This window comes from Ischnura elegans, chromosome 12, assembly GCF_921293095.1.
Source record: "Ischnura elegans chromosome 12, ioIscEleg1.1, whole genome shotgun sequence".
Lineage (NCBI taxonomy): Eukaryota > Metazoa > Arthropoda > Insecta > Odonata > Coenagrionidae > Ischnura > Ischnura elegans.
The window spans coordinates 83,723,231-83,736,438 of NC_060257.1; the positions used below are offsets into that span (position 1 = coordinate 83,723,231).

Consider the following 13,208-nt stretch of genomic DNA (forward strand, 5'->3'; position numbering starts at 1 on the left):
TTACAAAAATATCATGTATTGGCAAATGATTGTAATGGCATCATTTTGTGCATTACTTTCCTTGGAACACTCCATCTTGAGTCAAAGCAGTGGAACAGGATATTATGTCTTGAGCTAAGAAAATGCCTCCTAAGGCCAAGAGAATAGGCCCTAGAAAACAGAAAATCATGTGTAGCATCAACCTCTGTTATGTATTCTCGTTATCAAATGAATTGTGCTCAATATTTTTGTAGATTGATTTCAATTTTAGGCCATATGAGGAAGTATAAATAGCTTATTTTGCCTGGTCTACTGAAGAATGCTAGGACTTTTTTTTTTGGAAAATTTGTAGGCTTGCACTTAAGAATTTATATAATGCGTAATAAGCATTTTCTGAAGCTATTTTTTTCATGTGCTCTTAGTACTTACTGGTATGTTAAAACATTCAGTGCGGAGCACGTCAATTGACGTGCTCTACCAGTCGGCCTTTCTCCGCCTCCGTACGTGACTAACATCCACTTCCGAGTCATGCGATGATCGTGTGCTCTGTGCCTTCAGCAAGCTTCCCTCTTTTGACCTGTGTGCACCATTTGTAAATAGCAGTATTTGAACAGAAGTTATGGTGCGAAAACCTCTATATTTTTATTTCTTATTTTATCGACCGATTTTGACAACTTTAATGAAAATCGGGCCCACATTGAATGTGTTAATTCATGATAGATAGAAAAGTAACAAATGCTACATAAGTACAAAAAATGATAGCGCAAGTGTAAAAATCCTGGCCGTAGATTGGCCTGCTTTGCGCATACCCGTGGGGCAATAGGTCAGCCTGCTGCCACTATTAGGGTTAACTTGTTGGGGATTTGAAGAGGTGTTATTTGTTGCTAACCTGAAATTTGTTCTAAATCAATCGAAATCGTAGTTTGTTATCTGTTAGCTTGGTCAATCCTACTATTTTTAGCCAGTTTTTGTTTCTTATCAGGAGGTGTGCCAACTACAAAATCTCAGGATTCGAAAGCCCAACTCTCATCACCAGAAGGTGGTAAAAGTCAAACGAAAGCAGCTGAGGTGGGCAAAAGTGGCAGCAAAAAGGGACTGGTAGTATCCTCACAATCTGAGAGTGGCACCAAGGCAGCTAGCAGCACAAGTACAAGTGAGGAGAGGAGAGCCAGGGCACAGGGAAGGAGAAAGCTGCGGCTCAGTTCGAGGCTTATCAGGAGAGGATCAGAAGGAGACTTGGACAAGCAGTATGGTGAGCCTAGCGTTGATGAAGAGGTGGAAGAAGTGCTTGGCGTTGAGGATGATTCATCCAAAGGATGTGATCCCCTACGGATACTTGTGAGGCTCAGTACCCTGGAAGGGCATGTTGCAGACTACTTGAAGACAGAAGTCCCATCAGAGAAATCTCCTGTAAGTAAACCGTTATCATCATCATTAGTCAACAATCCTAAGATTGGTTTGATACAGCTCTCCATCCTCTCTCCTATCTACTGTCCTTTTCATAGCGACGTATTTCTTCTCTTATACATCCTCTACAACCTGTTCTATTTGGGGCCGTCCCTTGCCCTTTTTCTCCTTCCACTTGTCCTTCTATGACTGTGCCAATAATAATAATAATAATAGAAATTTATTTTGTCCAAGGATCTACAAGAAGATATGAGACACGTCAAAAAAAGGGAGTAGGAGATACATACAATTAAGTAGATTAGAAACATATAGTTGAAATGTTATGTACAAGTATGTATTTTCACATATAATATATTTTCAAAACATGAAAATGAAGCACTAGATTGTGGAGTCCATCAGGTATTCCATAACAGAATAATAATTCTTTTCAAGCAGGAATGCCTTCAACTTCCTTTTAAAAGATACCAATGACTCACATTGATTTTTTAAAGTGAAGTGTGAGTTTATTATATGTTCGGAGTCCCATTTCTCTTGCACCTAATTTAGTTCTATTTGTCCTCACTGTATTACAGTGAAGGCTTTGCCTATTTCTGGTTTCAGAATTATGAAAACTGGAGTTCATTTCAAACATGTCCAGATTTTTACGCGTAAATATTAGCAGAGATAATAAATTGACATGGTAATGGGAGGATCTTCGAAGTTTTAAAGATGAGGCTAGAGGGAACATCATAAGGTTTTTTTATTATAACTCTAATTGCCCTTTTTTGTATTGTAAATATTATGGATGCGTGAGGTGATGAGCCCCAAAACATTAGGTTATACGACATCAGGGAATAAAAAGCATCATAGTATACAGTAAGTAAGATATCTACATTAATAGAGTGAACAGGAGTTAACAGAACAGGCCATAATGCCTCATAATGTGGCCACCTAAGTTGTCCCGTCTTCTCATTAAGCTTTTTAGAATACTTACTCGGTCAATCCATCTTATCTCCATCATTCTTTGGTGGCACCACATTTATAATGCTTACACTCTTGACTTATCCGTTGCTGTCAATGTCCAAGCCTCGCTTCTATGGAGAAACATGTTCCATATGTAACATCTGAGGATTTTTTTTTGTTTTGCCTGTAAGCCATGTAAGTGAAATGCTGTGCTATGAAAATATTTTGCATTCACATCTCTCTAAAAACATCCAATGTTCTTCTTGTGCTACATCTGTGATTTCCTTTATAATTTTTTTTTCTGATTTAAATACAGTAGTTGCCATCAGTTTTTTAATCCATATGTGGTAAAGTATCTGTACTCAGCTTGTAACTTTTAGTCACGTTAAAGAGCCCTGTTTATAAAAGATTTTCAAGCTGAACTTCAATGAGTTTTCAGACAGAGGTGAGATTTGATGTAGAGTAGTAATCTGAGAAGTAATTTAAGTTAACCAATGAATTACTACTCTGAATGGAATCTTATCTTCTGTAATCTGTCAAACCTTGCTTTGAACAGCACAGGAAATGTTGTGTGTGTATTGAAAATCACCCAGTGTATCTTTTATTGTTGATATGAATTCAAAATAAGGTTTTGCAAGAGATTTTTTTTGTTTTCTAGGTTGTTAATTGCCCAGTAAGCAGTAGCAGCTCGTCAGAAACCATGAAAAACCTTTGTCCCAACTGTGAAAAAATGAACCTTGCAATGGAAAGGTAATATTCTGGTTTCATTTTTAGTTTTTATTGTGTATTCATTACTTTTTTACATTTTTATCATTATTTTTTATGTTTAGTATTCATTACAGCCAATGAAGTGCATCTCATTTAAAAAACAAAATAATTTGTAGTAAATTTTACCTGTTGATGCCTTTGATTCGATACCTTAATTGGTTGGAAACTTCTCTTGTTTGATTATTTTTATTGACTCAGTATATAGACAAATAATGTAATTTTCCTAAGAATAATTTCATTATATCAGGTCCCCATATTCAAATCCTGGCTGTGGTTTCTAAGTAAGAAAGGTCTGGTAGGAATTTCAGGAAAATGTGTAGTTTCATATTTTAAAAAATGCAGTTGTCAAGGGCAATATAATCATGTATGAAAATGTGAAGCAAGAATAAGAAACAGCATTTTTTACTTCACTAAGTGTTCAATTGTATGCTGAAGATCTCAAGTTATTCAATAGAACAAATAAATAAACTTATGAATGTATAATCTAATGTTTTTCTTGTCATCTTTGATGTTTGTCAGTTTAATGAAATTTTGATGAATGCGACCCAACCAGAAAATGACTGCCATGGTTATTATGTTATTACAGTTATTCCATGATTATGATGTATTTGACTCATACTTAGAATTATTAGAAGAATTAGAATGTGTGAATTAGTGATGGAGGCTGAATTATAGGTGTTGATTTTCCTGATCTCTTGAATAAAGATTCTTAAAAAACCTTCCAAAGGGTCGGCAATATAACTAGATTTTGCCAAGGACAGACTTTTTTATGCAGGCATCATATTATCTTTTCATATGAGGAAAACAGATTAAAACCGTATAAAAACATTTTTTTTTAACTGACATGATAGTTTTATTTCTCATATACCTGTAGCTTTATTTTGACGATTTTCGTGAAGAAACTCTGCCACTAAACCAAGAGAAATTTCTCAATGGAGGTTGTGACTGAGTTTTAAGATTATTCTACAGTCACTGTATGTAGACTATGAGGTAGTCGGAAATAGTGGTCGGAAACTGAAGTTGGGAAGGGGATATATCAATGTCTCCCGATAAAGTTGAGGCTCAAATAGTATCTTGAAGTTAGGATAAGCAAATATTGTATGATTAGTGCTGCTGTAATGGAGCAGTAATTGTTTCTATTACTTTGTGTGTATTATTTACTGTATTTTCTTGTTAAACTTGATTTTATTTTTATATTTGTATATTTTAAATTAAATATATAAATTAATTTTTTTCATTCATATTATTTTATATAATTTTGTTGTGTTGTAAACCATTTTGTCTTATTTTGGAATGTATTTTAATTTGCTTTCAGAATGAAGAAAGAACTTTTACTAGAAAAGCATGCTATTGGTATTCCTGTTGACAGCATAAGTTCTGTTCAGGTAATAGACTGTAGTGTTATGAATTGATATAGCATGTTAATATCTTAATATGATGGTTAAGGTGTTATTTCCAGGATTGTCATAGAAAGCATGAAGCATAGTTTCAAATGGGTAGTGTCCTGTTATTTGTTTATTAAAAGTATGGATTTACTTTAATTTTGCTTTAAGCAGTAGATTTTTATTATGATAAAGATACAGGATTGTGAATGCTTTCAGATTTAATCACTTTGATTTGATTTTATATCCCAGAGAATGAGAATGCTTCCATTCCATTCCACTGTTCCTAGTCAGCATACTTTCTCTCTCTTTTTATGTTTTTTGTGTCACATAATCTGAATTTGAGGATTTTATCTTAAAACTATTTCAGGGCTATATTTGCATCCTCTAATATATTACTCAGAAAAGGGTCAACTCTAGTTGAGTTAGGTTCTGAGTCTCACTACGATCATAATTTGTTTTGTGAAAGTGCTGCACCATAATTAATCTTTCTTAATTGATCTTAGTGTAAAACTTGAATTAGTGGGCATTATGTCCTGAGGATGGCTCTTGTTCCTGCACAAATGTTTGTAGAGGAAATAGTGGCCATGGCATAAAACCCTATTGAAACATAATGCTGTAGAAAAAGTACCGAACGTGGTCTCTGAATTGATGAAATGTTCAAATATTGTAAGTGCGCCCGATGACTCGGCACCTTTCCTCCCACTCCACATTCCGCCTACCCCATTCCTTGCTTGCCCATACTGCTGTATCAGCTCTTCCCCCAACCCTTCTACCTAGCCGCCGAGGAATTGCGAACGCATACGCAGCAGTGAAACGCAACATTGTCTCCTGGTCGCCTATGCATGAGGTGAATAGGAGGCAACGAATAGGGAATGGCCAATGAGGAGTCACGTGGTGACGCCGAGCGGCTGTAGAGCGCGCTCGGGAACGAGTGGAGAGTCTACAGTCCAGCCGGCGAGAGTTGTCCGATGACAGTTCAAAAGGAGGGGCGGAGGACCCTGCGCCTGCACGGTTTGCAGCCAATCGCTGTCTCCCAAATGCACCTCACACCCTCGCCTAGTCATACAACGTTGTCACGTGCATATGAAGCACCGAAAAAAGCCTGAACCACCAAAGCAAGCCCTTTCTTCGAATCGCCAAAACAAAGGATTCTGCCATTGGGTCCTTCAAGCTCGTCGTCCTATCTGGTTCCTTTCTTAAGGGAAGCCTTTTGTTTACATGTGAAGTGGGCGTTTCCCTTTCTTACCTGGCAACCTTGCCCCCTACTCCTTTTGCCTGTCATCGGACAACTCTCGGCGGCCGGACTGTAGGTGCGGAGAGTGTATTTGAATGGTTGAATAAAGCGAGAGTTGTGAACCTTGTGTTGGCATCTTAATGGTTCCCTGATGACCCCTCGACGGACCCTGCTGATCTAGAGACTTACAATATTTAATTTTTTCTTCTATTTAAAACTGCCAAATCTCAAGTTTTGCCAGAAAAAACTGTCTGCTATCATGGGAGAAGAAGCTATCGGGAGCATTTATCTGTGTGCAATTTTAAAATTGTGATATCCAATCATTTGTCATTTAAAGCATTGAGATAATTTCATTCTTTCCGTTTTAGGATGGTGACCCAGGCATGGTTGAGAGGTACAGGGAGGAAATAGAGCAGTTAAGGGTGAGTCTCAATTTTAATAGTAACATGGGCTCTTACTTTTTTCTTGGAGAAGACTGTTTTGATGAATTCTGTCCCTGTGGTGGGCACCTTAATCGCTAGAATACTATAATAAATAAAAAGGGGTGTTATGGAGGGCCAGAGCATAGAGCCAAATGGCCAAAATCGCATATTTTTAATAGAATTTTTCGCGATTTTCCACCACCTAAAAATTATTTTTTCAATACGCCAGCCGAAAGGTATTAAAAAACACCTCCAGAAAACGTTTTTTCTTTTTGGCCCTCTCAAACATATTTTATAAAAACATGCGTTAGAAATTTTCAAATCAACGCCATATCTTCTTGTCTTGCTCAAAGTTCTTGAAAACAATTGGAAATCTGCTCCAGTAAATAAGGTTTCAAATGCCGCAAACCGCATTAAAAAATATGCCTTCTTGACCGAGATATTAAAAAAAGAGTGAAAATCATATTTTCGATCTAGCCGGCCCTGGTGGGCCTCTAGCGGGCTGGAAATGTGGGGAGATTTGTCCTATTTGATCCCAAATTGCATACCCAAAGTACGGGAAAAATCCAAGAGGGGGGACTTTTCACCCTCTTTATCCGGCTATGCCCTTTGTTTAAACGAGCCTCTGAAAACAGCATTTTAACCATTAACTTAGACTAAAATTTATTTGAAATTTTGATGTTTTTGTTTTCATTGTACTTGAATGTGCAGGTTTCGTACATTTTTCGGACAAATCACCATTTAAGTTGGGTCGGCCAGGCTCACCCTCTCTTCCCCCCCAATACTCCACCCATGCTTGTTTTGGTTTTAATGTTTCCAAATCATTAATTTGTTGTATCTCGGCATGCAGGCCCTGTGTGAGAAGGGAATGAGAGCTATGGATGCTTCACACCAGCGAGTGATTCGTGAAATGGAGGAGAAACACAAGGAGGAGGTGCTGAGAGTGCATCGTGAGAAGGAGCAAGCACTGAGAGAGGAGACAAAAGCTACTCTTGCAGGTTAGTTGCGACAGTTTTGCTCAATTTCTTTTTCCATGACATCTTCAGGATAGTTTTGGTACTAAGACTCTTGTGGATGGATAAAAAATAGATTTTTATTTATTTATTTATTGTTTTTAGTGTACATCCAACTTATAAATTCAATCAAAGGATGAATGGTTAAAACAAAAATAAATACAAATTCTATATAATAGAGTCAGACTGGTCTTGTACAGCATTATTTTGATTTAGAAGTTCATTTTGTACAAAATTTTCCTCACAGTTTTCTTTTTGTATTTCTCATGAGGGAAGTTATTTTGATTGTAAAAATTCATGATGTATGACAATTTTTACTTGCATTTCAACATTTTTTCCATTAAATCAATCATTCAGAGTAATGTAGCTGTAACTTTCAGTAGACGTTGCTCTCAGCATTTTTGTGTGCTAAGTTTTAATTTCATTTCTTAATAATTTCCTTTGATTCTTTTCAGCTCTTGATGCTATGCGGAAGGCACACGAGACAGAAGTGCAGCGTGAAGTGGCTAAATTCAAGGAAGAGTTCACTAGAAGGATGTCTGCCAAGCAGGAGTTAAGTTCACAACATAAGTAAGTTTATGCAAATGTGCCGGAAATTTAATGACGGTGGAGGTATTTCTTGAATTCTTGAGATGTTCGTTGTCCAAATGTTTTTTATATCCTCTTCAGTAAAAAATAAGATGCACAGCCCTGAGCTGAAAAAATTTCTAACCCTTTATATGCTTAAAAATGTACCATATTATTTCTTTGACATCAAATTGAAATAGTAAAACTTCTATGCCCTGTCAATACCACCAATAAATGGCAAAATTTTGGATCTGGAGTTTGGATCTCGGTGAAGCCAGAATTTGAACAAAAAAAATGTGGAATCTTGCTTGAGATTCAATCATTTTTTTCAAGTTCTGGCTCAATCTTGCTTGACTAATTTAATCCCTTCTTGCAAAACCCCTGATGCTGTTGAATTTTATTTTAACCGGACCTCTGTACCTCTAATTTCAACTTTTGCTCTTGTAATCTAATGCCATTTTTTTACGACCCTGTTTGCAGGGCTGAGATGGAAGGTATACGCCAGGAGATTCTCTCTCTCTCCCAGAGGTATTCTTCAAAGTGTCTAGAGTGTGCATCTCTAAGGGAGCAGCTTCGAATTGCTAGTGGTATGAAAAGTGGAGATATGGCATTAGCAGGAAACTTGGCAGCTTTTGGAGAGTTGAGACCTGGACAGTCGTAGTGGAGGTAATTTAAATTTTCAAGTGATTTGGACGTTACTTGGTGGAACGATGAAATGTTCATGGTGAAACAAAACTGTTAGTCTTGATAATGACGGTATAGACGTCGAAACTAGTTGACAGCTAATAATAAAAAGCTTGTGGAACAGTACTGGGTTTTGCTTCACCATGAAAATTTTAATTTAGCTTGAATAACCGGAGAATGAGGACAGATACAGTGCAGTTGCGCTAATCTGAACTAATTGTGACCAAAGCCTGATCAAATTACTTGATTGTTCGGATTAGTGGAAAGAATGGTTAAAAAAACTGGTTTGAAACGCAAGAACAAAACACAAGTGTACGTAGTGCATAATAATAATAATAATGTTTATTTGTCCAGAGATCTAGAAGTACAAGGGGTACACTGATATAGGACACGTCAGGTTAAAAAAATATATATATACAATAAATACAAATATACAATGATGCAGGATACGTCAAACTTTGTTTAAGAATTCATCTACAGAATAATACATTCTTAATTTCAAATATTTAAGTAGGTTGGTCTTAAAAGTAGTGAGACTTAATGGTGCCTTAAGTTCAGGTGGCAATTTATTGTAGAATTGAAGGCCCATACAATTTGGACCAGCACTGGTATTCTTGGTGCGCACATACGAAACATGCAGCTGGTCAATTTGCCTCGTAGAATGATGGTGGACATCACGGTTCTTAATGTAATGAAATAGATTTCTTTTTGTGTAAGCAAGTAGATGAAAAATATTCACACATGGTAGTGGTAATATGTCCAGTTTCTTGAACAAGGGACGATAGGACACAGGGAACGATAGGACATAGGAACAAGGGAACATAGAACTGCGCAACTGGGCAAGACTATACTTGCCCTACCCCTTCTTTGATACGCCACACTCAAGCTGACTCATAAGCATGTCTGTCACCTTGGGCACCCTCCGCTTCCCATTAGTGTCATCTCTTGTTACAGTGGGTAAAAACATTTCTTCTCAAGAGCTAATCGAATTAGCATGACTCCACAGTATTAACTTTTTTGCTTTGTGGATATTGACTTTAATGGTGATTTAACGTTGAAGTGTGAGTATTGAATGAACAGTTTCCCTCATTTCTTATTAACCTTGACCAGTTTCAATTCTTTAGCAAATTATCATGAGGTTATCTGAATAAGTTCAACAGATTCAGCCGTTATATGGCGGAAGTTCGACATATTAAAATAAAAGATGGTATGTAGCACTTTTTAACAACATTTGTAAGTAATGTTGCGGGAAAGTGCTACCATCTTTTATTTTAATAAGAGGATATCTCTTTATTATACCCCAAATACATTGAAAGTGGTTGAGAGGAATTGTGGAAAATACAGGGTTTGGCTTGTATTCAATATTTAGTGAAAGGAGCTATTTATACCATTTTTCCGAACTGACGGCGGCTGGGTGGAAAATAGAAACTAGCCAATGAGAAGCGCTGCCCCTTCCACGTCTCCGTTCCCCTCCATCCCCTTCCCTTTTCCCCTCCGCTCCCCTCCATCCGGCCGACTGGCGTTGCCATCCTTGGGAATAACGGTACTTTCGGGGGCGGCAGAACGAGTGCTATGCGATCTCCAAAGATTCGGCTTGGCAACACTGCTAGCTGGAGAGCGATGTGCAGTGCTCGGAGTTCGGAGAGAGACTGCGGGCTCTTCCTCACTTTCTCCTGTCGCTCTTCTGTGATTGGCTTGAAGAGTGGGTGGGTTTCGAGCACGCTCAAGGTCAGCCGGCGTCAGTTCAGAAAAATGGTGTAGTGTACCTTGGATTGATCTAGGAATTATAATTTCCGTGTATTCTTACTTCAAATTAAGTATCAATAAGGAGGGTAACTTATGAGCGATTACTTTATATGATGGCTTGAATCGTTAAAAACAATTTTTTTATGAGGGAATGAATTTTGTTGGTCAGTGGGATGGAAGTTTGCATTTTTAATGCAATGTAACATTTTTTGTATGGTTTACTAAAATCATTCTGAGCATCCTATTTGTTAAGCTAATTTTCCTAATTTTCTCTTTTTCCAGTGCCCTTAAAAAGGATGAGCCTGAGTAAAATAATCCACTAGTTGGAAAACATATATAGTCAATGGTGGCATCTACGTTAGGCAATCATAGCCAAAAATGGCTTGGCTATGAAGACGGGTTGTATATAAGATAGTGTATTACTTAGCAGGAATGGCCTCATATGCATTATTAGAAGCATCGTACATTAATGTTATTTCATTGGTGGCATTGAGGGACATTTGATCATCCTCAAAATCAGCGGAATGAGAGGAAAAAATTCTTCACAACGCCTTATATCTCAGTATTGCCAATGTAAGGGGTACAGTAGTCTATTCAGCATAAGTGTGTCTCTCATCATTAACAATGCTGATTGGTTTGAATATGCCTTTGTATCTTTGGTAGGATAGAATGATTTGCTAAGCGTTGTAATGCAAGATTGAAGAGGTCTTTTTGTAGCACTTAAAACTGGCTTGTTGAAAGTTTCAGTGGTCTTAATGGCTTTAATCTCATATTTATATGACTGCTGCCACCTTTAGTTTATTATTCTCAATACTTGCATGCGTTCAATGTAGGTCAAAATATTGATAGCACTGAAAGCAAGTACTTCTTTGCTACTTAGATTATGGCATTCATTCGTACGTGTTTGTTGTGAGCTCAGTCATGGTTAGGATGGAGTGAAACTGCTGGCCTATTAGAGTTTCAGTCTCAGCTTTTTAGTAATAATTTCTCTGCAAGTTATCATGGAAACGATTTGGAGCTCTTTACTTTTCTGCTTTATACAAAGTAGTACTTATCATGGGTGATTGGATTCTATATTCATTGAATTGAATTCATGTTTTTACCTGAAATTAACTTTTCTCAGAAATTTCTTGCTGGGCTTATTACAACAACATTAATGTTGATTCCATGTTGTAATTTTTATTCTACAACATACCTCTGTGGTTTAATCATTGTAGAAAATATTGATCTTAGTGAGGTGAAAATATTTTCGATTCAGTATTTAAATAATACAATGAAATAGGTGAAGTCAAAAAAGAATTTCATATGGGTTCAAAGCTACATATTTGTTTCTTTGATGAATAGCTGCCATAATAAATGTATCTATCTCTTGCGTTATATGGGGCATGCATACCTGTTGGCTTATGTGAATCAGGAACCAATTATACCATATGTGGGTTAATCTCACACAGTTAGTCTTTTTTTTTCAAATGATTAACAGCCGAAAAATATGGCCACTGCCAACTTAATTTTCTATGGAAATTATAGAAAAGATGAAGTTAAAACTAGCAGTAGCGTTTTCAGAAGTATTTTTGGCTTTGGTAGCATTTATGTAAATCCAGTATGTGCTCCTCTACGTTCATCATCTTATTTCACCATTGAATCATTAATTTAGTGCACTTAGTGTTATTCCATCCCCTATGCATACCGAAGGCAGGCATATTTATAATTTTCCCCTATTCATTGTCTTCAAATCATGATACACCTTCATGCCTTTGTGGAAAAATTCCATGCATTAGTCATCGAACAGGTGATAGTCGAGGGATGGAAATAGACTGTCCATTTTATGGAAATGCACCAGTAAATAAGCCAGTAAAAGTTCAAAGTAAATTTCAATTCTCAATCTCTTCGTTTACCTATTTTGGTGCTACTTATAGATACTATACCCTTTTTCCCAACTCTTGGCTGTTGGATGGAGGATAAGCTAGTTGCCAATCAGAGGCACTCTCCCCACCATCTTATTTTTTTCCCCTTTATACGGCCGACCATCATTGCCAGTCCTTGAAAGTTAATAATTATAATATTTTTATTTGTCCAGAAGATCATATGTTAGTGTGGCACAAAACATAGAGGACATGTCACAGAAGTTAGGCACGCAAAATGTATAATTCCAAACAATGTACGTACCATAATGAACAATGAACACAACACCAAACAATGAACTTAACACCAAATAGAGCAAAGTGATGTACACCCATGTCTCGTATAGCGCAAGGGATGCGTTCCTTGGGGTCTTTGCGCTATACGAATTTGCGTTATACGAGAGCGTTTTAGCATTGGGAAGATAGGGATGCGTTCCTGGTAGCATAGGTCTTGGGTATTGAATTTCCTCTAAAACATCTATATTCCCATAATAAGCCTTAGAAAACATTATTTATATAAGTGTTTATAGTTTAAAACATCTTTAAAGATAGTATGCACGCATTCAAAGACTTTTAATCATGTTAAAAAAAATTCTTACGTGCTTTTGAAATTCCCTCCTGTCGTGCGGGTGGGCTAACATCTGCTATCTCAGGGCATCTTAATGCGTTGCCGGCAGTTGACGATTTTTCAAACTTGTCTAAAAACAACTATTGTGTCACTCGGGCCCTTTTGTCGCCCATCGAAATGACAGGAAAATGCTACTTTGAATGCCATTTCATAGCTAGCGGAGTTTATGAATGATAAATCATTTTAATTTGAAGTCCTTCGAGTCATTAGCAGCTACGTGAAACAGTCTTTAAATGCCTTGCAACCTGACCCAGGTTTTCCTTCCCTGAAAATGAATGAACGAGAATGCATTCTTTTCCAATAGAATATCGTCTCGTCAACACTAATAACTAGTTGAGGGGAAAAGGAGCCACTTTCAATTACATCTTGGAGTTCATCAGAAAATGTTGTGGTGGCTGCGCTATCAACACTTGCAGATTCACCTTATTTCGCCGCACTGAAAATACCTGCTTGCCGTTTAAATTCTGGAACCAACCGGAGCTTTCACTAAATGTCTCAGAGTGATTACCACTCTCGTCTTTTTGTACTGATT

General features: G+C 37.1%; 1 protein-coding gene across 3 annotated transcripts in view; it reads left to right on the plus strand.

Annotated features, from left to right (window-relative positions):
- Positions 1-12,276, plus strand: part of LOC124168880 (protein outspread) — a 45,520-nt gene extending 33,244 nt beyond the window's left edge. For 2 of the 3 annotated variants that reach the window (XM_046547248.1, XM_046547249.1), the window contains exons 19-26: positions 962-1,389; positions 2,987-3,078; positions 4,412-4,481; positions 6,084-6,137; positions 6,988-7,135; positions 7,606-7,720; positions 8,198-8,383; positions 10,430-12,276. In XM_046547248.1, coding sequence (XP_046403204.1) covers positions 962-1,389; positions 2,987-3,078; positions 4,412-4,481; positions 6,084-6,137; positions 6,988-7,135; positions 7,606-7,720; positions 8,198-8,378 — 1,088 coding nt within the window. In that variant the 3' untranslated portion in view covers positions 8,379-8,383; positions 10,430-12,276. Of the gene's footprint in view, positions 1-961; positions 1,390-2,986; positions 3,079-4,411; positions 4,482-6,083; positions 6,138-6,987; positions 7,136-7,605; positions 7,721-8,197; positions 8,384-10,429 lie in introns of those variants that run through there. The other variant, XM_046547250.1, reaches the window with a different exon arrangement.
- Positions 12,277-13,208: the final 932 nt, after the last annotated feature.